At 38.4% G+C, this 27,065-nt stretch overlaps 2 protein-coding genes across 18 annotated transcripts in view; one reads left to right on the forward strand and one right to left on the reverse strand.

Moving 5' to 3' along the window:
- Positions 1–13,642, forward strand: part of map1aa (microtubule-associated protein 1Aa) — a 28,975-nt gene extending 15,333 nt beyond the window's left edge. For 2 of the 5 annotated variants that reach the window (XM_084404246.1, XM_084404249.1), the window contains 5 exons: positions 1,127–1,209; positions 2,550–2,690; positions 2,813–9,830; positions 9,936–10,168; positions 10,367–13,642. In XM_084404246.1, coding sequence (XP_084260372.1) covers positions 1,127–1,209; positions 2,550–2,690; positions 2,813–9,830; positions 9,936–10,168; positions 10,367–10,522 — 7,631 coding nt within the window. In that variant the 3' untranslated portion in view covers positions 10,523–13,642. Of the gene's footprint in view, positions 1–423; positions 995–1,126; positions 1,210–2,549; positions 2,691–2,812; positions 9,831–9,935; positions 10,169–10,366 lie in introns of those variants that run through there. The other 3 variants (XM_084404247.1, XM_084404248.1, XM_084404250.1) reach the window with 3 other exon arrangements.
- A 2,839-nt stretch (positions 13,643–16,481) lies between these two features.
- Positions 16,482–27,065, reverse strand: part of ppip5k1a (diphosphoinositol pentakisphosphate kinase 1a) — a 37,936-nt gene continuing 27,352 nt past the window's right edge. For 2 of the 13 annotated variants that reach the window (XM_084404492.1, XM_084404486.1), the window contains 6 exons: positions 26,929–26,958; positions 25,884–25,946; positions 22,047–22,226; positions 19,958–20,095; positions 19,694–19,807; positions 16,482–19,004 (listed from right to left, as the gene is read on the reverse strand). In XM_084404492.1, the coding sequence (XP_084260618.1) occupies positions 18,415–19,004; positions 19,694–19,807; positions 19,958–20,095; positions 22,047–22,226; positions 25,884–25,946; positions 26,929–26,958 (1,115 nt within the window). In that variant the 3' untranslated portion in view covers positions 16,482–18,414. Of the gene's footprint in view, positions 19,005–19,693; positions 19,808–19,957; positions 20,096–21,999; positions 22,227–22,809; positions 22,870–25,883; positions 25,947–26,928; positions 26,959–27,065 lie in introns of those variants that run through there. The other 11 variants (XM_084404494.1, XM_084404491.1, XM_084404495.1 and 8 more) reach the window with 7 other exon arrangements.

Genomic DNA, 27,065 nt, shown 5'->3' on the forward strand with positions numbered 1-27,065 from the left:
CGTAACACAAGAATGAACCCCATTGGTTCTTGCAGAAGCTCAAACATGCTGCGTAACACAAGAATGAACCCCATTGGTGCTTGTGGAAGCTCAAACATGCTGCGTAACACAAGATTGAACCTCATTGGTTCTTGAGGAAGCTCAAACATGCGTAACACACAAGAATGAACCTCATTGGTTCTTGCAGAAGCTCAAACATGCGTAACACACAAGAATGAACCTCATTGGTTCTTGAGGAAGCTTAAACATGCGTAACACGAGAATGAACCTCATTGGTTCTCGCACATTAACCGAACATGCTTGTGCTTCCGTTTACCACAACTGATGTGAGAGTTGATGAATGTTTATATGTTGACTAAAAGCCAAAATTCAATCTGTTTATCATAAATCAACTGAGGCTCTTTATAAAATTTTGACTAAAATGCTCAATACATATGGATTAGTTTTACGATCTCTTTATGAACTTTTTGAAGTGAGAGTATGTGAGGACTCGGAGCCCAGTCAAATCCTCAGTGTGCTATTTAAGTCCACACGCCCTTGCTCCTATCTCACTGCTGTGAAAATGACCCTATAGAAACCCTATAGAAAGATCTAAAGCAGTGACGTTTTAAACAGCCAATGAGAGCTATGTGCTTATTATAGCCTAATAATGCACAGGGTCACATATTTTGTGTGTGTGTGTTTCAACTATGCAATGCTGGATTTACATTTTCAGCTAGAGAGAGGATTTTTTCACCCTTTTCAGAAATGCTGCAATGCGTCGTGCAGCACCAAGACTGGGTCAGTGTAACGCAGCTGGCGGCAATAGCCAGCTCACCATCCCCATGGCAACAGCCAATAGATTTGCTTGCAGGAGCTTTGCAATATTGTTTTGATTAAATGGAATTGAGAAGACTGCTTTCACAGGATTAGTGTATTCTTGCACAGGAGCGGGAAGAGACAATGAATGGAAAACAGTAATTAAATGCATGGAGGCAGTAATTGCAGCATTCCAGTAGGGTGAAACCTTTATCTCTTATGTTTCTCAATATCAGATGCAAAATTGTTCAAAATAAATTGTATTGTCAATAAACATTTTTTTTTAAATGTTAGTTGTTTTCAACAAAAAAAAAATATTTTCTTTTAGGACAGAGACTTTTGCAATACAAGAGTGATGTCCTGGAGACTGTTGTGTTGGTGAATCCTTCTGAGGAGAATATTGCTATAGAGGTAATTGTAAAAAAGCAATTTTTCTCTTTCTCCAAGTTCTTTCAACATTTTATTTGCATGCAGCCACATACTCAGATACTCTACTCTACATCACATACTCTAAGATATCAATTATACCGTTAAACTGTTAAAGGCACAATATGTAAGATTTTTGCATTAAAATATCCAAAAACCACTAGCACAGTGTTATATATTTTGTTGACTTGTGTACTTACATTATACCAAATGTTACCAACAATGTTTAAATCAAGAGAAATCAGCTATTTTAACCAGTGTAACGTCCCTTCTCATTGCTCCACCTGTCAATGACGTCATATCCATTTTACCCTCAATTTTACCTCCGTAGAAGCCATGGAAACACCACAGATGCTTTAAAATATATGAAGAGTTCAGATGCAAAAGCCTCTAAGTGCCATCTGAAATTTTCTTCTAGAATGATCATTTTTATAAAGCTTAAACATATTTAAGTTAAGTAATTTCACTTAAATGACAATTAATAGGTAATTTGCATTGCCATTTAAATGAAATTATTGAACTTAAATATACGAGCTTGATAAAAATGATCATTCTAGAAGAAAATTTCAGATGGCACTTAGAGGCTTTTGCATCTGAACTCTTCATATTGTGTTTTATTTGACCAGTGAGCAACTGTTTGGATACCTTTATTGACAGAAAACGAATCATTGTTATATAGCTCAACACGGTTAGTCTTATTGTTTGAATCTCTTGTTTTCTTGATTTCCCGCAAGTAACGTGTTTGTACAATGCATCGAAGACAACAATTTTGTCTTGGCTAACATAGCATAATCAGAAAGAGTTGTAGTAACAGTAATACATTTTCTCTATCATACAATATACTTTAAAATTAATTGGATGCCGTTTAGCAACACAAGTCCTCCAGGTTTTATTAATATGATATTCTAATTAGAGCTGGGCGATATATCGCATGACATTGTTATGCGCATCTCGTCAGTAAAGCCGGTTCCTTGATTAATAGTAAATCGCCATCACCTGCTTTCAGATGGAGCGGCATTTACTACACAGAGCCGTAGTTCACTGACAAGCTGAGCCATATCGCATTAATTATCGCAGGCGATACTATATACTTATAATTATATAAGGCTATGATAGATGAACATGATTTCTGCCTTGAGTCCCGTCAGATTGCTTTCCATCTGCTGGCTATGGAGGTGAAGACGACAACTCCCATGATTTCACGCTTATTAATGGCGTCATCAAGCTACACTTTTGTTATTGTTTTGAATAAGCAACCTCCAGCAGTGAAACGTACATACTGTGCCTTTAAATATAACAATAAATGCATTATCTTTCTTTTCTAGTTCAGAACACTGCTCTGTGACTCAGCAGGACATAAGTTATTGGTCCTAAGTGGGCAAAGTACTGAACAGACTGGTGACATTATCCTGCAAAGTGGAGTGTTTGGTTGGAAAAATTTCTCTGACATTCTCTCAAGTCGTAGGGTAAGTAGCTATTGCACCATTACCAATCCCATAATACTTCACACAGCACTTAAGCATTTCCTTTTTTTTTTCTTTTTTTTTTATTGAACTTTTAAGAAACATTTTTCTTTCTTTCTTTGTAGATTAAAGATCTCTTAAACCAGCCATCCACAGGTCAGCAAGCCTGTTTGACTGTGTCCTGTAAAGGAGAGGGGGGCTGGAGCTCCCTAGGGTACGTACAGGACCAGAGCTTACTGAAGTACAGACTGAACCCTGAGCCTGTGTTGCCTGAGATGGAAGGTGTGAGCGAGTTCACAGAATATGTCTCTGAGACAGTGGATGTTCCCTCTCCTTTTGAGCTCCTGGAACCACCAACCTCAGGAGGGTTCCTCAAGTTGTCCAAGCCATGCTGCTATATCTTTCCTGGAGGACGGGGCGACTCTGCTTTGTTTGCTGTCAATGGCTTTAATATTTTGATTGATGGTGGATCAGACAGAAAGTCTTGCTTCTGGAAGCTGGTCAGACATTTGGATAGGATTGATTCTGTTCTCCTTACCCATATAGGGGCAGATAATCTCCCTGGCATAAATGAACTGTTACAGAGAAAAATCGCAGAGCAGGAGCAAGAGAAGAGCCGTGGTTCAAATACCTATGGAGACTGGATGAAAAACCTGATCTCACCAGAGCTTGGTGTTGTGTTCTTTAATGTTCCAGAAAAGCTGAAGATGCCTGAATCCACGCTGAAAGCAAAGAGGAGCATTGAGGAGGCCTCTCTTACATTGCAGTACCTTCACAAACTAGGCATCAAACCTGAGCCTCTATATAGAGTTGTAAGCAACACAATTGAGCCTTTAACACTCTTTCACAAGTTGGGTGTTGGTAAACTAGACATGTATATTCTGAATCCTCTCAAGGACAGTAAGGAAATGCAATTCTTCATGCAGAAGTGGGCTGGTAATAGTAAAGCTAAAACTGGCATTGTCCTGTCCAATGGCAAAGAGGCTGAGATTTCTGTTCCTTACCTCACATCAGTGACAGCTCTGGTTGTGTGGGTGCCTGCCAGTCCAACTGAAAAGATTGTGAGAGTACTGTTTCCTGGAAATGCCCCACAAAACAAAATATTTGAGGGGCTGGAAAAGCTGAGACATCTCGATTTCTTGCGATATCCAGTTGCCACTCAAAAGGACATGTCATCTGGAGCTCCACCTCCACTGATTAAACAAACTAAAATGAAGCTGAGAACTGATAGCAAAGAAAGTCTAAAATCATCCACTAAAATGTCTTCCACTACAAAAGCGAGCAAGAAAGAGGCAAATGAAGATATTGAGTCAAAGAGTGAATCTGTAAAGGAGAACTTGAAAGTTGAAAAGAAAGAGAAGAAAATGAAAGAGACTGTTAAAACTCCAAAACCACTGAAACCTAAGATGGCGTCACCCGATTCACTTAAGCAAGAGAAAAAGAAACTACAGAGAGAAAAATCTCCTAAAAAACATATCAAGGAGAGGGCATCTAAGATGGAGGAAAAGAAGGATCAGGAAAAGATAGACACAAAGAAAGAAAAAACAGATGTAAAAAAAGAGGGCATAGTTAAAAAAGAACTCAAAAGTAAAGAGGAGAAGAAAAAAGAAAAAGAAAAAATTAAGCCAGAGTTGAGAAAAATCACAAAACCTGACTTAAAGCCTTTCACCCCTGAGGTCAGGAAGACTCTGAACAAAGCAAAGGTTCAAGTGAAGCCTAAAACAGAAAAAACTAAAGCTGCAAAGGAGCAAGAAAACAGGCCAGCTGCTAAACAAGCTTCAGTGGTGAAACGGGAGAGTGATAGGTCCTTAGTCTCCTCCCCAGAGGATCTTACCAAGGATTTTGAAGCCTTGCGACTGGAAGAGGAGCTTTCCAAGCCCAAAGAGAGCAAAATACTCCCAAATCTGCAGTCTGCAGTGGACACTGTTGTCCCTCACATTGAATCTCCTGATGATGGAATAACTACAACTGATGTTGAGACAGAGTCCCCTCATGAGGAAAGGGTACCATATGGAGTAAACACAAATAAACACCCCTCTAAAGCCACTGACAGATTTGAGGATGAATGTGCTACTACAGAAGATGACATCGAGGATGACTATACCACAAAACTGAAAAGTGCTAAAACATCTGACTTTGTGGAGATGGGTGAAGTTAAAAAATGGCAAGAAAATGCCAAAGAAGATAAAGAGTTTAAAATGAAACCCAAAAAGAGTGAAAGTGAAGAAGATGAGGATGTGATTGAGAAAGCAGAGCTAGAGGAAGCAGAGGATATAGTTCACGAGACGGAGCTCAAGTACAAGTCAGATGAGGCTAGGAAAGAAAAACTTGGAAAGGACTGGGAGACAAAACAAAGTGACATTAAATCTGCCAAACCGCTGGGTGCTGCAGAGCATGTTTCTTTCATCCAAGATGAGACCATTCCAGGCTACTCTGAGACAGAGCAGACCATCTCTGATGAGGAAATTAATGAGGAGACAGAGGAGAGAATCCCACATCTTCAGTATGATGTCGGCTCTTATGACATCTCAGTTCCTGATGAACCAGGGACTTTTGACACCATCCATGGCATGAAACCACCAACCATATCTGTTGCTTCTGAGTTATCATCAAAGGGTTTTGCAGTAGACCAGGAGCCAGTTCTGTCAGCTTATGCATCCAATATAATTGCGGCTCCATTGGCTGAAGAAGAGCATATATCATCAGCCACCTCCATCACCGAATATGACAAATTATCATCCTTTGCAACATCTGTTACTGAAGATCAGTCTATAGCATCTGTAACAGCACCACCTACTGAAGATGCAGGAAAAAGCTCTTTACTCTTAGATACTATAAATAGTATACCATCGTCCGTACAGACAGATGCCACTCACGGAAAGGAGTACCTCCACTCTGCTGGAACTATATCTCCAACTTCTTCCTTAGAGGAGGACAAATGTTTTAAATCACCTCCTTCAGAGGAATATCTACCCATTGTGCCAGAAACAGAACCTACAGTGAAGGCTTCAGTTCCCACAAATTATGAGGATGAAGAGGATGAGGAAGAGGATGAGGATCAGACACCAAATGTTGATATGCCACTTGGAAAGATCCATGAGGGTTACGCATCTGCTGCCATGCTCCAAGACATCGAAAAAGCTTCTGATACCTTTCCCTCATCGGCTGCGCCTATTTCTCCTCCTGTGATGTATTTTGGCACACAAGAAAAAGATGAAAAGGGACTCTCACTCTCTAAGGATGAATCTAAATTGGGCGCCTCTGATAAAAGTTTGTCCTTCTCACCAAATTTGCCTTGCACCTCAGAGACGAGTATTATCTCAGAGAGTGAAGAAAGATGCCTCAGCCCAGATGACAGCACTGTGAGGTTTGCCTCACCTACACAATCAGGACCGACCAGCAGTAGCTACTCTCCCACTGAGGAAAGGTCACAAAAGCCACTGATTATGGACAAAGATGAAAAACTAGACAAGGAGACTTTTGACTCTCAGAGGTATATGACCCAAGATGCTCCTGCTGACAAAACGTCTGAAAGTGTGAAAAGTGTGAAAATAATTGATGATGAAGTGGACCCTTTTGGAAAGGGGTTCTCTAGCACTAAAACTGCAATATGTGACTCTGAAGAGGACGAAGATGAAGATAAAGAGAAAGATGATTATTATGGAAAGGGAAGCTCTAAAGTGTGTGGTAAAGCTAAATACATAGAGGAGAGGGAGTGCACTTTTCTTGATGAAGAATATTCCAATGAGGCAACACTCCTAAAAGAGGAGAAGCTGTTTGAAAATGAGAAAGAATCTGTGGATAAGGAAGATAAACCACAAAATGTGACCTACTTGGGCCATGAGCACAAATCCCAGATGCTCAGCTCAGGAGAGGAAGATGAAAGTGAAACTGAGGATGGTACTTACTCAAGCGTAAAAGGACCACAGGACAAGTTAGATTCCATGTCAGCAAACCAAGGCAAAAAAGATGCGTCATTTTCAGAGATAGATGACCCAAACGTGATCTCTAAAGACAGCGATAAAAGTGTCCACTTCAACTTATATTCCTTCCCGGAGTGTGAGAAAGGCCTCAAAGGGGAATTTGAGAGGGTGGTTAGGCAAGATACACCCTATGTCGGGAAAAGTTTTACATATTCTGATGTGTATGACAGTAAATCAAGTTCAGTGGATTCCTACTCTCCAAATCTGCCAGCTGAGCACACTTTTGATGATACTGATGTTACTCTAAAGAAAACAGAAAAGGAGGATTCTCTAGAATCTTCCACTGGCAAAATTTCTGACTTCAAAGCATCAGATGCAAAGGAAACATCATTAGCTTCATATAGTGAAACACAAAGTGTCTACGGGACACCACAGTTTAGAGATAAACCTGAAGGAACATTCTCTGAGAAAATAAATAAAGTTGAAGAAAAGACAATTGAGAAAACCTCACCTGCTTCAGCAGAGAGAGACCCCTTTTCAGTTAAATTTGAAAAGCCAGATTTCAGTGGGATGGCAGAGGTTGGTGCATCACAATCAGCCCATTATGCAGCTGACAGCTTCATCTCTGATTACAGTGCTAAAAGTACGAGTTCTATGTTAGGCCAATCTACATTTAGCACAAAAGAAGTAATAGCTGGAAACATGAAGATGTTCGCTGATGGAGAGGATGAGGATGAAGAGGACGATGAAGATGATGATGAGGAGGAGGAGGAGGAGGAGGAGGATGTAAGTGATAGTGATACTGAAAAAGGTGCCAAAGACAGACAAGAGAAAGATGCCCAGTGCCCACTGACTAGTGCTATCAGCACTGTACCTACTCAATTCCAGGATGAAAAGAAAGACACCATTACTAATGACTACAGCTTTGGCTCTGAAACCTATGGGAAATCTCTAGGTTCATCAACGTTTGAATCCACTCTAAGCCATGAGGGCCCCAAGGACTCATTTCAAACTGCTAAAGGTGATGCCTCATCTTTTCCCAATGAAAGTCAAATGACAATCTCCTCTGGTTTTGAACATTCTTCAAGTGAGCAGAAAAATAAGTTTGTAGAAAATGATGAGAAATTTGTCAAGTCATATTTGCCCCTCTCAACAAAGTCTGCTGAAGATAAATACTCTACTCACTATGATGGCAAAGATATTGAGTTTGACAAGCAAAAGACACCAGATGCAGCAGAGAAAAAAACAGCAGACCCTGTTTCATCGGGCATCGGTTACACAACTATGTCAGCCACAGCATACTCTTCTTCCTCTTCTTACAGTCATTCTTCATCAGCTTCAGCATCTCTGTCCACTAGCCACCAGTTTGGGGATGAGTTAGAGACTCCAGCCTGTACTGGAATAGAGTACTCATCTTTCAAAGATGAACATTCACCAGTTGTTGATTCACCCTTTTCCAGTTCTGGAGGGCAGGCTAAGGATGAATATTTAGAAGTGTCCGAGAAACTGACTCCTGCAACCACTACTGCCGAATCCACCCCTAGTCTCGCAAGATTCTCACCACTATCACCCTTTGAGGAGATCAAACCTTTCCCTCCACATGCTGGTATAAGTGATAAGAAAGATCCTGCTTATTCTACAAGCAATATCTCAGATCAAGGCCCACAAACTCAGTGCTTTTACAAGCCGGAGTGGGACGAGGACTCAAGATTACAAGCTGAATTTGGTGCAACTGGACCTTATTCCTCAATCCCTCCGACCACACAGAAAGACGCCATGCCTGAAGATCTGTATGGTGCTTCATCAACACTGACATTTGAGTGCCCTGAAAAACAGTACTATGAAGACACAGAGAGTAGTGAAGAGGAGGATGATTATATGTACGAAACTGAACAACATAAACTTCAGTACCAAAGATCTGCACTTACAGCTCAAGCAGACAAGAAAGATGCCCCCTTTTCCTTGGGTGAGACAATAACAAAGGACATATCTTCTGGTTTGGGAGCCACTATCCCAGATGCACTTACCTCATATCCTTCCTCTTTCCCTGAGGCCAGAAAACCAGACACAACAAATGGGCCTGCAGAAGTTAGTTTGAGTGCACCAGAGGCTTTTGGTGGAACCAGCAAGTTGGGGATAGGCTTGCCAAAAACGGAGACAAAATGCCAAGAATTTGATGTAAAGAAAATTAGGAGTCCAGGTGATTGGGAAATGCAGCAGAAACGAGACATCTACCCAGGGGCATCCCCACCTCACTATCGACATGAAGATGAGTATGAAGAAGAAGAAGAGACTGAGCCAGAGCACCCAGCCCGTCCTCTTTCCCTCTCCACAGACCAACCTTTCCAACCCTCTTATTATGCAGACGATCCAAGCAGACACGATGATGAATCTGACTATCCTACAGATGTTGGTATCCGTCCACATTCATCCAAAGCTTCCCCAGGCTATTCTTCCTGTGAGTACAAGCAGAGGAGAGGAGACACATCTCCATCATTTATCAACCCAAGCTTATGCCAACTTTCAAGTGACGAAGAAAATGAGGAACAGAGAAGCCAAGCATCTGATCAACAGCAACCTTCTGGGAAGACAAGATCCCACAAACAACCTCAGCACCAATCTCACAGTCATCATGGAGAGGACAGTGAATTGCAACACTTCTCTGGAGCCTTGGCTGCCGGGATTAGTGCCAGTGGGGAGGACACCCCTCCAACTTCTGTCAGTGAGCCGTTGCATTCCCAGTCAGATTCTGATGTTCCACCAGGTACGGAAGAGTATCCATCGATCACAGCAGAAAGAAATAATGACTCTGATGAGGATGCAGATTACCTGCCGGTAGATAAATCATCTGGAGCTTATGGGGGGAAGCACTACTCATCTATGTCACCTGATAAAAATCATGATCCCCTCCCGTCACCAATGAGGGACCCTGCTCCCTATTCCCCTCACCCTGATGTATGTATGGTTGATCCCGAGGCTCTGTCAAGCATAACAGACAAACCAGTCAAGAAAGATACCAAAACAAAGGGTTTACGTAAATTAAGTAAAACAAAGTCCTCATCTCCTGCTCGGAAGACTGATGCCAGGCGGAAGAAGTCCCCATCCAAGGAACCCTCCACTCACACCACCTCTCTTAGGAAGAAGGACATGGATGATGATCTGTCAAGGTCAAGCCACAACACAGGCAAAGGCCTTGTCAATGGCCTTAAGAACAGTGCAGGTATGAACAAACATCTTCTATATGCAGATCAAGATGAGCTGTTGTTTTGTTTGCCAACATTACACTGACAGCTAATTTTTGTGAATTTTAATTGTTTCTAAAAAGGTTCAAATTCTGCAAAATTCAGTGCAGCTGTGCCCCCTGGCCCTCCTATCTATGTGGATCTGGCCTACATTCCCAACCACTGCAGTGCTAAAAATGTGGACCAGGAGTTTTTCAAACGTGTTCGCTCTGCATATTATGTAGTGAGTGGAAACGACTCCAGCAGTGGAGAACCGAGCCGTAGTGTACTAGACGCCTTGCTAGAAGGAAAGGCACAGTGGGGATCCAATCTACAGGTATAATATTTGTTAATTGGTCTCTCTGTTTGTCTCTCTATAGATGTCAACATTGGAAGTGTGTAATTTGCTGATTAATTTGATGGATATTCTATGGATGCTATGCATATACAGTAAATGGGGGGTCAATGAATGAAGCTCACTGTGCTATTACTAATACTTTGCTATACTATTTCTCTTACTCTGTACAATTTGTAGGTAACATTGATACCTACTCATGACACAGAAGTGACCCGTGAGTGGTATCAGCAGACCCATGAGAAGCAACAGGAGCTGAAAATCATGGTCCTGGCCAGCAGCAGCACAGTTGTGATGCAGGACGAGTCGTTCCCTGCCTGCAAAATAGAGTTCTAAATTCAACATGGCTCCCAGGTTCACATCTTTACTCTCAAATGGTCCGTTACAGCCTTAATTGTAGTTTACTCAATTTATTTTTAACTTCACATGGTTTAAAACAGCACATGTTGTCTATTGCCGTAAAACCCCAAACCTAAATTATAATTTCCTGTGATGAAAGTTACTAGAATGCAAGAGAACAAAAGGAAGACGTGCCTTCACTTTTCAGGGTGGCTTTTCCCTTTACGTTGCACAACACGTACATACAAACATACATACATAAGGTAATAGATTTCTTGCTGAAAATTCTTAACCCTTAGATTTTGGGCCAAACTTGTTTAAACTAGTTTTCATGGTCGCATTACCAGTCATAGTTTTATACTGAACAAGGTTACCAAACGAGTGTGCTAAATACAATAATAAAGTTGATATATACTGTATAGCCTTGTTTACAATGATATTTAACTGAAGCACAAGTATACCTCTTTACTTATTTTTGAACAAAAGCACCAGAAAGTCACCAAATACTGCTTCTCAACCGGATTAGATACCCCTGCTTTCATCTGATTAGTTCATGTACACTTTCTTATTTCAATGAAACTGTTGCTTTGAGGCCCTGATTTATATATCATAGCTTCATCCTCTTACATAGCACAAACACACACTCTACATGTAAAATAATCTTCTATTAATCAAGTTTTCCCACATTCAGATACCTACTGTGCAAATGGCAATTGAGGCTATATAACTCAGCAGAGAGTTTAACAAATACCTGGGTGCTAGTATTTCACAAATAGGAATTTAGTTAACAAAAAAGATGAAGAGATTTAAAAATAAACAAATAAAAATGCATATGCTGGACATGTAGTTGTGCTGCAACTTGTGTGCTTTGCACAAAATGACTTTACATTCCTGACCTTGCTTTGAATTTGTATAGTAGAATGACAGCATCAGCAACATTAAAATGAATAATAGTAATTAAAGATTGCTACTAGATCGGGACAAAATTCTGTTTGTAAATGAATACTGAAAAACAATTGAATAATAAAAAATGTTTAGATGGTAGATTTATTGTCAGCACTAAATAACAGAGTGGAAGTATTGGAGTCAAATCTTATTTTCTCATTAAATGATGTATAAAGTGTATGTTCACAGAGTTTATGATTATTTTTAGTGTTTATGACATGAAGAAGTACGTTTTACTCCTAATTTCGTCCGATTTTGAAGAAAATTCTTTATCACCTTGTAATGATTTCCCCTTGATTTCTATTGGTTATAAAATGTATATAAGACAAAATTGCTTAATGTAAAGGAATGGGAAGAAAGGATGACTTGAGAAAATGCAAGCCAAAGTTGCCGGCAATGGAAATGCATGGTATTCAATGAATACACTTATGTATGAAAGTTTTTTCCATGTTTTTGCATAGGGTTATATGACAGAAGTGAGCTACAGATACTGCACTTAAACCTATTCCAAAAATGTTATTGTGTGTCTAAGAATATTCAAAGCAAATTGTGTCTTTTATATGAGACGTAAACCTTTATCTTAACCGGTACTGCAAGAGCTGTTGTTTTCCAATCAATAAACGATGCTATAGGTGACATTTTGAAATATAAAAGTAATTTCTTGATTCAAAGAACTGTAAAAAGTGATCAGTTGACTTAACTTAAAAAAAGTGAAGAAACCTTTTGCCTTAAAATTATTAAGTAATAAACTTAATGCGTAATTGAAAAAATTAAGTTATGTGAACTTGACAATTCCACATAACTTAATTTTTTCAATTTTTTCAACTTAATTCTTTAAGTTGATTTACTTAATAATTTGAATGCAACAGAATCCCTCTTTTTTTTTAAGTTTTAAGTTTTTTTTTTTTTTGTCTCTCTGTTCAGAATTAGCAATGATGGACAGAAAACATGCTGTCATAATACGCCCGGAATTGCAAACATTTTTAAATATGTAAGGTTTAAAAATATCTGATCATATGACACTACTGCTCTTGCCACAGAGCAGGATCAAAGATGAAAGGAATAATGATCTTGTATCGTTGACTAATGGATAGAAACCTCTGTAAAAGTACTGTATGCACTGCATGTATAATTACCACGAGGTAACAGCCTGAACATGCATTTAAGTACTGCTATGCTTTTAGGTGCTTGGCTCAATTCATTCCTATATTAAATAAAAGTATAAAACTTTTTTTTTTTTTCATTTGGGTCAAAATTGAATCTATAATATTCATACTGTTCACAAGATTTTAGTTTTTCCAATTCTGATTTACATAGTCTCTCTTATTGGTCTATAAGATTCGATTGTTGACCTTCATCATTGGAGAAAAGTCAATATATTTACATCTAGACAAAATGACAGAATACTGAATGGTTCAGCACACTCCTTTATATTTCTCTGAGGAACAATGTATGAGGATACACGGTTAATGCTTGCCTCTGATGTTTTTAAGGTGCTGTAACTTTTGAGCTACTGGTTATTTGGCTGTGCTGCAGAGATGTTCTGCGTGACATGGTGAAACCCAGATGTGACTTCGCAGTACCACAGAAAACAAAACAAACGCATACAAGTACCAGACTGCAGACTGCCAGATCAAGTGACTAGATCACTGATCACATTTTATATTCAAGATTTGTAAGTGTCTTGTGTGATTTATTTATTTATTTATTTTTTGACGACTATATGTTTCGAAAAAGTTTGAAAAATAAAATAGCCGTGATGTGCTGTGCAAAACATCCTTTAGTTGCAATGTTGAGTTCGCCATCTCAGTAGAATCAAAACTGAAATATAGCATTCCATTGAGCCTAGCTGTTTAATGCATGTGATCTTAATTTCCAACTTGTATGTAATAGTTCATAGTTATATTAAATAAAGTACTATTTTAAACATATTTAAATGATAAGGCACATATAACCAGGCCGCGCTATCATTTCCAGCGTGCAGTGTTGTTAAGAAAATGTAGACTTGGATTTATTTTTCATTTTTTCATGTTTTCATTACGTTTGCTTTTATTTTTCTCTCTCTTTATGTGCAATACTCTGTATCTTTCTTTAAAGCTCTCTAAATGAGTGTCTACAAATATGTTGTAGAAAGGTAAACCTGATAATCACTAATAAAATATATTAATGGAAAATATATCAACAAGTTTTTGCCTTTCCTTGAGTCAGCTGTCAGAATCATGGAATGTCTCCCACGAAAATCGAATGCGAGTATACACTTTGGTAACACTTTTATTTCAATAGTCCACTTTAGACATTCTACTAGTAACTTTGCAACTACATGTCAATTTATTCTACTAACCCCTATAACTTACAGTCTACTAATACTCTAATAAGAGTTAGTTGATGTTGTGGCAAATTCAAAGTTCTTGGTTCAGGTCACAAAGAAGTTTCTCAGTGTCGAGGTTCCAGGTCAGAAGAATTAACTTTATTGTACAAACAATAAAGGAGAAGCCAGCTGGTCATCTGAAGTTACAATACCCAGCACCCATTTTTTTATACTTTTTTCATATCATCATGTCTCCAATGGATACCCTCAAATCTATCTCTTCCCCTCTGTCACGCCTGGTGACCTTGACACAATTTCATACGGTATTTTGACACCTTGCATGTCTTATGCAAACTGGGTATTTTTCCATTCTCTCATCCTTTTCAGACCTATTTTTTCATGCTTGTCATTTTCATTGCATCATACTTAGACATGACTCAAGGGAAAATTCTCCAACATTGACATGTAGTTGCAAAGTTAATTACAGTTAGTAGAATGTTTGGACCATCGAAATAAAGTGTAACCACACTTATTGTGGATTTACTTTTAAGTAAAATAAATTAAACGTACATATGCCAAACATTATGTAGTTTTATACAGCGTTATGTTAGTAAGATACTATTAGTTTTATCAATATTTTGAATTAGTTTTGAGTAAGCTTCAGTCATGTTTTTGCCATTTTTATTACTTAAAAAATGCTCGTTTTTATTGCAGTTAAACTAATGTTTCCTTGGCAACTAGTTGAAATAAACAATTTGAAGTTTTTTTTTGTATAGGCTATATTTTCTTTATTTCAGTTAATGTTTATTCAATTAATTATTTTATGGTTTTACATACAGTGCAATGCATAAGTGAATACACCCATGCTAAAGTTGACTAAAAAGAGGAATAAAAAATCATATTTTGGAAATTGAACTTAATGCCTTAATTTAAAAAATTAGGAACAATCCAACCTTTAAGGACACCAATTTTCTTTGTGAATGAATAATGTATCGTAAATAAATAAATGTTCTTCCTTAAAATACATGGTGCATAAGTGAGTACACCCCTATGTTAAATTCCCATAGAGGCAGGCAGATTTTTATTTTTAAGTTTTTTTTTTGTTTTTTTTTTAGGATACTATGCATCCTGATAAAGTTCCCTTGGCCTTTAGAATTAAAATAGCCCCACATCATCACATAGCCTTCACCATACCTAGAGATTGGCATGGTTTTATTTCAGTTAGCCTAAAAGCTAGTTTGATTTGCATTGAGAGATGATCTTATGGAAAGTACCCCATGCCAATCTCTAGGTATGGTGAAGGCTATGTGATGATGTGGGGCTATTTTAATTCCAAAGGCCAAGGGAACTTTATCAGGATGCATAGTATCCTAAAAAAAATAATAAAAAAATACTTAAAAATAAAAATCTGCCTGCCTCTATGGGAATTTAACATAGGGGTGTACTCACTTATGCACCATGTATTTTAAGGAAGAACATTTATTTATTTACGATACATTATTCATTCACAAAGAAAATTGGTGTCCTTAAAGGTTGGATTTTTCCTAATTTTTTAAATTAAGGCATTAAGTTCAATTTCCAAAATATGATTTTTTATTCCTCTTTTTAGTCAACTTTAGCATGGGTGTATTCACTTATGCATTGCACTGTATATGCAATAGAGTTTGATATAAAACACTGAATATTGATTAAATTGAATACTTTATTTCGACTTCAAGCCTGATAAGACTCGTTTTGATTCATTTACTGCAGTAAACAGCTTGAATAATATTAAAGCAAAGAATGTTCTAGAATTTTTCACACATTAACATGATTCAAGGGTTTGAAAGAATAGCAGCCTCTCTACCGAAAAGCGAGCTGAATTCACATGACGATGACATCACTGTCTGGGTCACATGCCTATTATCTCTTCTTCCCCTCCCCGTCTGTTTCTGAGAGAAAGGCAGGGAAATGAACAACGGCAGTGTTAAAGAAAACAGAAATCAGTGCTTGGCACAGCAGCGGGGAGTGCCAACAATGCCCTACTGTTCAGTGATCCTAATCGTATGGAAATGAATACATTTTGGATTCTGTTTGCTGGTGGGACTTGAATTCAGATGTATTATTAATGTGTGATACTATGAAGATTGTTCACTATCTATGCCTTGTTGAAGATGTGTTTTGGTTGCGGTAAACAGAAGTAAAACCCTCCAGGTGGTGAAGGATAAGAACCTCGCTGTCATGCCAACGAGTACGAGGATGAATAACAGTTAGAGATAATGATGCTTACGCAAGTGTACACCAATCGAGACAGTAAATTAAGTATTGAAAATATGGAAATGCCAGACCTTAGCGAGGAAAATTAGCATTTTTTGTGGGTTCAAGTGAAATAAGGTCCACTTGTTAAATACAGAGAAACCTGGTGCTTGTTTTTATATCTAATCAGTGCAGTTCACACATAAGGGCCCGGTTTCACAGACAGGGCTTAGACTAAGCCAGGATTAGACCATAGATCAATTAGGACATTTAAGTAATTTTTATAAACATGCTTAGAAAAAAACATTACCGATGTGCATCTTAAAACTAAAAAGGCACTGATATATTTTTAAGATCAGTCAGTGCAAGTTTATTTCAGTGGAAACAGCTCAGACTTACATTTTAGTCTAGGACTAGTCTTAAGCCCTGTCTGTGAAACCAGGGGAAGAAGTTATAAAAAGACAACTGTTTTCTGTAGACAATGCCATTTTTATTTGAAACACTGTAAATCAAAGTGGCATTTAATACTACAGCACAGACGGCATACAGCACCAACAGTACGACACGTTTGAGTTGAATCTATCAGAGGCAGATGCTTTAATATGTCAGTGATTATAGAAACAGTTGTCAGTGGGTTCAGTGTGCTTCGCTGTACTCTGAGCAGAGTGGAATAATTCAGACGCTTCTCTAGATTCTAGAGGTCTTGCAAGCTCAGTGGTCCTACATCAGTGAGAGTCAGTTACTTTTACACACACATTCTGCATGCTCAGTAAACAACGTCCACTATCCAAGGTTTACTTAATGTTTTTATCCTGAACAGGTTCAGATCAAAAGAAAAACAGTACAGTATATGCTTCTGAAAAGCAGCATCTTTCTCTCTTTTTTTAAACAGTAAGCCGACAAAACATTTGTGTGTGTGTGTGTATGTGTGTCATGGTAATCTCGGTACACGACACTCTTCATTTGATTTCAAACAGGAGGGTCACGGTACAAAAAAGTATTTCATTTGTCAAAAAGGTGGAGCGAGAGAAACGTAGTTGAAATGAAGACCACTATTTCATTTAAAACCGCGAGAGCACTGTATGTTTTACAAAAATAAAAACTAAAATATAAAAAAACGAGACTTACTCATCTGCAGTCTCATTGTTAAAAGTAAGCTGCATATTAGTCAATAAATATATATATATAGACTAAATATATATATGTATTTTATCATGATTTAATAAATTATGACAGTGGTATAGCAAGCTTTGGCAAACAGTAATAAAATGGTAGCGTTAATTTAAAGGAATAGTTCACAAAAAAAACAAAAAACATTCTGTCATCATTTGCTCACTCTCATGTTCCAAACGCATCTTCAGAACACAAATTAAGCTATTTTTAATTAAACTTGAGAGATGTCCCTCCATTGAAAGTAAATTTCATATTCAAAAATATTCAAAAAAAGTATAAGAAATATTGGCAAGTATTCTGAAAACACATGATTTCTTTATATGATGAACAGATTTAATCTAGGCTTTTGTTCACATAAAAACATTGATTAATACACATACATAGAGCACATCAAATATGGAAAATGGAAGCTCAAACGTGCTCGAACCAATGAAATTTCATGAAAATACAGCTTGAGCTTCCGTTTACCATATTTGATGTGCTCTATGTATGCGTGTTGATCAATGTTTATGTATGAATAAATGCCTAAATGATCTGTTCATCATTTAAAGTGATCACGTTTCTTCACAAGACTTGATTCGCTCGATTCATACGCATGGATTACTTTTACAACGTCTTTGTGACCTTTTTAAAGCATCAAAGTTTCCAATGGAGGGCCAGAAACTTGGAGTCAAGGGCCAGTCTTATGGGTTTGGAACGACATGAGAGTGAGTTTTTGGGTGAACCATCCCTTTAATATGCATTTAGCTGTGTGAGTTCATTATTCAAGAGCTTGACTAAGTACTTTAGCAAACACAAACTAGTATCAAATATCACGTCCCTTTGAAAAATATCTTCCAGACCAGCTAATGAAGAAAAAAAATGCAGTCGTTTGGAGACAAGGAAGATAATATGTGCACGTAAAAATGTTTCAGTGCGTCTAACAGCTTATGTTTGCTCACTGGCCGTAGGACTAGAGTGATGCTTTACACGGGAAGCATCTCTGAATAACACTACAGAATTAAACACACGGAGAGTTTATTACCATTTTTAACGGGAGCATTCGAGCTTCAAGTTCAAAAGGTGACAATCGCAGGGAGGGCCTCCATTTATTCCCTTAAATTACGTAGGCGAATCCCACTTTGACTTGTTTGGGACTTTATAAAGGTCTGAGGCACTACAGCGAGAGCATGCTGGGATGGGACGAAGGGCGCACGTGTATGTGGGAGCTGCCCGGTCTGCGTTTCCTTCACGGCTCAGGCACATGTGGAGCTCCCACCTCCAGTGGCGTCCCAGGGTGTGGCAGGGTCCCCGGGCTCCCCCCCCACACATCAACCGTTTCCTGTGTATCAAAGAACTCATCCGGCTCGTCGGGCGTGAGCGGGGTCTGGGCGCTGGAGCCGGCCTCCGAGCTGCTCTCTCTGAGCTCCAGAAGCACAGGCAGGGAGCCGGGCATCCCGCAAAAGGACTCCGTCAGCGGACTGTCTGCCAAGAGAGAGCAGGGAGGAGTGGGCTCCGCAGGGGTCGGACTTGACACTTCATCACGGCAGGGGCTCTCTGTCAGACACTGGCCAGCAGAGTCTGTGCCGTCCGCTTCTATTTCACTGGGTTTCTCCGGGATGGGAGATGGTATGGAGGGGAGGGGGTCTTCAGAGGGGAGGCTGGTTTCAGACGTGGAAGACACACAGTGGCTGTTGTTGTGAGGGGTCGGGTGGATCTCCTCGCTGCTCTGCGGCGTGAGGGTGATCTTCTCACTGAAGCTGAAGCGAGGAGATGTGTCGGCCGTGGTGGGAGACGAGGGGCCGGCGCTCGACACTGTACTTGAGGGACCACTGCTGTCTGCATGGAGAACACACACACACACACACACACACACACACACACACACACACACCATTATTTGGTCTATTCTGCAAAACAGGTGCTGTTTGTGTAAAAAATGACTTCGGATGATAGTTTATTTACTATGTGTTAATTAAATAGATCCAGTTCCAATTAGAAAAATCCAGTAACTTTATTCTACTCTGAGTTTATTTTTATTTTTCATCATGAGGATGCCTTTTTTTGCCTGCTCAACCCCTGTTTTCACTACTCCTTGATGTATTAGCAAAATATACACAGCTTGATTTAAAGATATATGAAAATTAAAAGCTAGCATTTATCTTTATTCTTTCTATTTATATATTTTTTGGATTTTAGTGGACATACTGCGTTATTGAAAAGAACCAGCACTGTTACCGTGACTTTGTATAGTAAAGAACTGATCATTGAAAAGTGTTTATTTGTAGAAATCAACAGTAAATCCTTATTTTAAGAAGCAAAATCGTGAGCACGAGGCTGTCGTGTACTGCCAACCCTGTTACCTTACATAATTATATCCCGACATACATGAAAATGTATGAATTTAGCTTGCAATGTGTTACATATGTTGGATGGACCAGATGTTTAAATGTTAACAAATATCATTGTCCCATGCCGAGTGCTGAGAGTATTCTCCATGTGAATTAGCTTAGGGTAGCAGTACTTACACCAGGGCGGCCGATCAGAGCGCTGGCGCATTGAAACAGAGGAGGACAGCACTCTGTGAGGCATGTAAGATTCCCCTGTGGGCTGATTCTGGGAGTCAAACATGGCTGAGAAAGCTACAGAAGCGGAGACAAGCGCACACAGTTAGGACACAAGTGCATTATATTACAGTATCAAAAGAATTGAGAGTGACGTAAACATATGCCATGTTATTAGTCACTTCCTGGGTTACTTAAATCCATGTAGAGTGGTGTTATGGGCATCACCTCTGGTTGTCCTGGTGTGGGAATCTCCTGCATTCTCACACACGGCCGTCAGGAACTCGTTGACTTGTTTTAGTGAGAGCGAATTGTGGAGGGTCTCGAGGGGGTAGATGGAGGGCACCATGGAGCAGCCTTCAAAACCTACAGATGAGAGAAGTGATGAGAGAAAACAGTCCTCTATTCAGACATCAGTGTACACCCAAGAAAAACTCAACAGTCTATAACCACTGAACCAATGACAATAGTCATTCCATCCACCTACTGCCAAACCCTTGTTAGTGACAGAACCACAGGCGGGAAACATTCAGACATACATGCACACAAACAAACCCACCTCATCCTCTTACCATTCATTCAAGACTTGGTACGTACAGTATTACATAGGAAATCTAAATCTACATTCAAAAATGAAGACTAATACATAATCTGGTAGTAAAGTAGCTACACACACACACACACACAAAACTTCAAGTAAAACAAAAAATTCCATTGTTAATGAATTGTTAGTCTCTATGCACTTCTTTTAGTTGGAAAAACCAAACTCTTAATGTAGATGAAAGCAACACGCGTAAATTAGGAGGGAGCTGGCAGAGACGGGAATAAAAACAGGAATGGATGTGAGAACTGCACCTGCAGATCATCATGTAATCGGTGCATGAATTTTATAAAAGGAGACATGTATTTCATGACAAAACATCACTTCTGACTATTACTTATGAAAATGGAGAATATAAATAAAAAACAAGCAAGAGTATGATTATGTATGAAGTAATAGCGATTTAAATAATTATTGAGAGTTTAAAACATTAATAATTTGGAAATGAATAACTCACATTTGGAACAGAAAATGTACAATATTCCTTTTTCTTTCAAATCATATGCCACTATCATGCAAGTCAGTCACTGTAACTGTTACTTTGATACGTCAGAGAGTCGATGCGACTGTAAGCTGACACAGTTGCAATCAGATGCCACTGGCATGCGTCTGCCACACAACACACCCCAGCAAACAGCAGCGAGAGCGAGAGATCACTCCTAATGCTTCTCCATCCTCTTCTCTGAACAGCGCTAAGTTCAACATCAAAACATGTTTCAATCTGTTCTGTCCTCTTTCTAAACACTGGTCTGAATAGCTTGCAAGAGTACCAGCACAGGTGACCTTCTTAAGGGCTAATTTATTCATTCAATCCATCTGGGAGCGTTAACAAAAGTCAATTACAATCTTTTGTATGGTGGAATTAATAAGAATTGGTTAAAACAAAAATCTGAAATATCACCTACGCATTGGTGGAAAAATATTTCTTGCATGTTATTTAGTTCCCTTTCATTACACTACCATTTAAAAGTTTGGGGTCGGTAAGATTTTTTTATGTATCTGAAAAACATCTCTTATGTTCACCATGGCTCCATTTATTTGATCAAAAATAAATAAAAACATTAATATTGTGACTTATTATCACCATTTAAAATACCAGTTTTCTGGATATATTTTAAAATATAATTTATTCTTGTGATGGCAAAGCTGAATTTTCAGCAGCGTCTTCAGTGTCACGTCCTTAATTTTGCTTAAAATGTTTGTGCAAACCATTTTTGAATTATTATTGTTCTTTTTTTTCTTTCTTTAATGACTAAGAAAAAAAACTGCATTTATTTTTAATTGGAAACATTTTGTAACAATATAAAAGTCTTTACTGTCACTTTAATTTAATTTAATTTAATTTAATGTGTCCTTGCTGAATAAATGTATTACTTTATTTAATTTAATATTTAATATTTAATATTACTGACCCCAAACTTTTGAACGGTAGTGTATTTTTAACAAGAAAACAGCGTAGCAAATTAAACCATTTTACATTAAGCACAAGGTTAATCACAATTTATTTCAATTTTCTTTTCCTGATAGCCCTAAAAAAATATTCACTATCTACATAAACTTCATTAAGTTAAAGAAATAAACAAGAGCTGTGTCACTGCAAGCTGCTTTCCCCAATAACACAAGCATGCTTCAAACAGCAGAGGCGCTAGAGCAAAGCTGAGGCCATTACTGCAGTCACGGCACAGCAGGGCACGGAACGACCTCCGCAGGGCTGACCGTAGAGGTACTCTAGTGGGTCCTGGCCAGAGATTAACCAGTTGCGGAAGAGGCGGAGATGGTAGGAGCATTGATGGAGGTGGTGGGCAAAAGCACTGTCCAAACAGAACGGGTGGCCAATATTGGGGTCGTTGGAAAAGCGCCTCAGCAGCTGGGCTACCTGTTGCTCTTCCAGGGGTTCTGAGGAAGAAGAGGCAAAGCAGGGAAGAGAAGAATGGGGAGTAGGGGTTGGAAAGCAGATGGGTGAGGGCATGGGGTCCTCATGGGTACAGAGATTACCGTTTCATTACTTAGCATGCTATCAGAACAACTCCCCACAATAGGTCTGACAGCGTTTGATAGACACTTCTCCACATTTAAACACACCTAAACAAGGGCCTGAGCAACAGGTCACCAGCAGGTAATCCCAAGCAAACACACAGCAGCACTTAAGTCCGTTGTAGTCCACCGCCTTCATCCACAAAAAAAATGATGTACAGTTCAATGCACAGAGAGTGCAAAGGAAACAGTACCATCTCCTGGAGTCAACATTCATCGCTTAAGGCACAAGACCACAAGGGATTCAAGGAACAACTCACTAAGCTATACACAGACATGGTCTACATTCCCACACTGACATCTAGAACTTCTAAACAGATCTACTTTTCCTCACACTGTGAGTTCTTCAGCGTGCACACGGACACTGTGTAGTTAGGCCCAGTCGATTAAATCAATCGTCCTGACTGGATTAAAGCTGCACAGTGGGATAAAGATCTATCATTACCTGAGCCAGACCACCATATAGGTGGGTAAACCGCCACAGCAGAAGTGTCATCCTGTGTGCCTGAAGTGAATACAGTGCTCAGTGGAGTCAAACATCACAGTCCGACTAGACTACTACACCATGAGAAGGTCACATCATTACAAAAAAATATACACAAAAACTTTGTGGTCAGTAAGTTTTTTTTTTTTAAGAAAATAATACTTTTATTCAGCAAGGATGCATTAAATTGACCAAAAGTGACAGTAAATACATTTATAATATTACAAAAGATTTCTGTTTCTTTGGAACTTTCTATTAATCTTTAAATCCTGAGAAATATATAACTTTCGGCAAAAATAGTAAGCAGCACAACTGTTTTCAACACTAATGATTTCTGAAGGACCACGTGACACTGAAGTCTGGAGTAATGATGCCTAAAATTCAGCTTTGAACAAGGACCAAAGGAACAAATTACATTTTATAATACTTTAAAATAGAAAAGTTATTTTATATTGTAATAATATTACTGTTTTTACTGTATTTTTGATCAAATAAATGCAGCCTTGATGAACATAATACACTGTAAAAAATTTCTAACCCTCCCAAATCAAAAATTTCAAGTGACCGATAACATCTACATTTTTCAATTGGCCCAAGTGAAATTCTGTAAATTATAAAATTAAATTTACAGATTTTCACTTGGGCCAATTGAAAAATGTAGATGTTATCGGTCACTTGAAATTTTTGATTTGGGAGGGTTAGAAATTTTTTTACAGTGTAGACTTCTTTTAAAAATATTTAAAATCTCTTACTGACCCCAATTTTTTTAGTTTTTATACACCTTTAACAAAGATTGTTGGTAATGTTCCTGATTGCTACTAATATAGTTAGACAAATGCCCCTTCTCTTTTATTTGAATATTTGATTATTTAAAAATTGTAATTGCTACTTATTTAAATAATTAAAAAATATTACAAAAATGATTTTGTTTGTAGTTTTGTTGTAAATGTTCCTAATGAATGCAGTTTATAAAGAATCTTTTTACGAGCCGAGGCAATGAAAAATCTGGCTCAGCGGCCTGAATGCATACTTGAGTTTCATTAGGTTCATAGTCTTAGTCATTAGATCATAACCAATTGTTCGAACACAAACACACATTTGTTCATAGTGTGCATTTTCTAATTACTTCAGTTGTTTTTATAGCAAATCAGTAAATTATATTTGCTACACCCAACACTACTCGTTACAGAAACCTTTCGGCCTTTTTGGATTTTAATTAAACATTATACAATCTCTTTATAAGCCGTTTCATCATGTGCACCATTGGGAAGGGCCCACAATGTAGAAGACTGCAGGTTTAACTATCCTCGTGGTGACATTTGATACCCACCTGACCCACATTTACACACTTACCGGGAAAACACAAAAGTATAATAATTAGGCTGAATGAATTTAATTTGTTTAAACTAAAGAGTGTGCACTCATTTCAGAGACATGAAGGCAAACGAGTATTTCTTATTAACTACAGAGACATAATTAGGTTGGACGAAAGGCTCCTACGTGAAAGGCTTCGAGAGCTGGATGGCTGGGAATGTGTGGTGGGTAGAGAGTGTGGGATCTGGCAGGGAATGGGATTGTGTAGGTGGATCAGGGACCATCTTAAGCTTTGCATGAGATGTACTGAACACGTACAGGACTGTGTCCAAATACACCTACATAACACACTGCAGTAATTCACATCAGTTTACAAGCAGCTCTTTTGCATTGTTCTTGACCTTTGTTATCACCTCCATTCAGGTTTTGTTTATGCTAGACAACATCTCCGGACATCCTTTTGATCACAACATATGGAAGACGATTCTTTTCCAGAGAGAGAAATACACTGATATCATCTTAACCAACAGAACATAAACATGCAGATTATGCACAGCGCAAGTGTTGAGAACCACAAAAGACACTGGCTAGGAGTTCATCTGTTTCTGCAAGTGTGGTAGGTTATTTTACTCTCTTTAACTGAAGATTTCAATTTGAAAGAAATGCTAGTCGTTTTTAGCATTTCCAAATATAATGGCCTCTTTTTCTGTAGACAGACTGTAGATGTAGAGCGCTGAGATTTTAAGCTGCCTCCCATGAAGAATCAAAGGGAAACAGGGTAAAATACTCCTTGGCTTCATAACTCAACATTCACAACGTTTAACATGATTACAGTGCACAACCACATTGAATTTAAATAAAAAAGAGAGGAGATTAATGGGGTAAAAGAGTGTGAGGTGAACCACTTCCCAGTGAACAATCCCTGTCTGCTATTAAAACCTGTCAAAAACAGTGAAAAACACTGTTCATTAATACGAGAGCCAACAGGGGAAAGGTTTAATCACCAGTGTACTGTCCAGTAGTGGCTCAGATTCATTATCTTGAATATCTATTCATAATTGTACACTTGAGAAAAAAAAATAAAATCATCATCTTAGTATCTCAGTATTTTTGTTATTGTTTTCATAGAAATGATCACAATCTAAATTCAATGACTTTACAACATCGTACAAAATATTACAACTTGATTTCAGAGAATATATATATGCTCACTTTATTTTTCTCAGTGAACTTGCTAATTGTTTTTTTAATAACTTAATTCAATATATTCTCTCTGACATACACTGCTGTTCAAACATAATTAATCTTATGTAATTTTGCTTCCCAAATGTAAAACAAGACAAAAATACTGATATAAGAACATGATATTTTTTTTGCAGCGTACTACACTCAACGCCCCACAGACTTGTGCACATACAAGCACAGGAAACACAAACACGTGCTTAAACTCATCCACACAAACAGTCAATCGTAAACTGATTAACATTGAGTCACTGGGTGCGAGTGAGAGTTGTCCGCAGGAGGTTTCAGATAGCGATAGTGGTGTATGTGGAAAGGGTAAGAGGCTGGTTGAATGTTCAAAAAGATGGCAGAAATCACGTGAAAGAAAACAAAAGCAACATAAATTTCCGAAATGAAAAGAGGTTTCCATTGGCATGCAAAACAAAGGGAGGTGGAGAAAAAGAAAAAGTGGAAATATACTTGAAGAGAAGCAGACGTACCATTAGTCGGATGCTTTGCAAACGACACAGAAAATCGCTTTACTGCCGGCATAGACAACAACTCTGAGGAAATAAAAAAGGTCACTAGTTACCATTTTTACAGTACACCTGTATAGGATGGGGATGGTGTTACAGAGCTGAAGGTGTGAGACTGTCAAGGATAGTAGGGTGAGGAGTGTAGTAGGGCTGGGTTTCTACTGTGACTACAGCAGGATACAGACTCAGAAACACTGGGACAGGAAGCAGGAAGAGCAGCGTTTAGTGTCTCAATGTGATTTAGACTTTTAGCTGAAGAGTGAGAATGTTTCATATTACGAGGAAGATGTTAATCTCACAGATCCTATTTAAGTAAAAAAAAATGACAATAAGAAGACAGATCTTTATCTGCTTAATTGTCTTCACAGAGTCGCCACAGTGAATGAGTGGATCTATTTATAACGCTTTAGCTACAGTAATATTTTGGGCTTGTCACTTTATGGGCACTTCTCTACTATAAATACAGATGCCATCTTATCAGACGTCATCTCTTTCAGAACAAACAAAATGGTGGACAGAAGCATGAAAAGCTTGAGACGGTCAGATCAACCCCTTACCTATGTAATTTAAGCAGCTCTGAGAGCCTGTAGCGTAACAGCAATGCCTTCACAGGACACAACCACACACAACAGTGAAGACAAAGAAACTAGGGAATGACCAGCCAGTCCTAGAGACCAGCCAGAGGTTTAAAATGAAGCTAATAAGGATAAATGAACAAGGTCACGTATACGATAGTAACAAATGAGAAAGTAAAGTTAGAACTGCAAAACGGCAGTAAAGAAAACAGGACACAGGAAATGGGAACTGAAACGGGGAGAACGCCAAACAATGTGACACTGACACCTTGTGGACAAAGTGTTTCACCAGGAGCGTAAAAACTGAACATTCTGGAAGGAATCGGTATGTAAGAGCACTCCAAAGAGCACCGAATCATTTATCAAATTTAGTAATAATTTCAACACCAATTTAATGGGTAATAGTTTGCCGTTCACTAAATCTACATTCTTACCATGTTTTTGCTTCAAACTTTTTTGGATTCCTGCAACGGTACATAAAAATATGTGCTTCCATTTAAATGATGTCAAGAATAAAACACTGCTCACAAAAAATTATAAATGACAAGAAACAAAAGACAATTTCAGAAAG

This window comes from Rutilus rutilus (genome assembly GCF_951802725.1).
Source record: "Rutilus rutilus genome assembly, chromosome: 3".
Lineage (NCBI taxonomy): Eukaryota > Metazoa > Chordata > Actinopteri > Cypriniformes > Leuciscidae > Rutilus > Rutilus rutilus.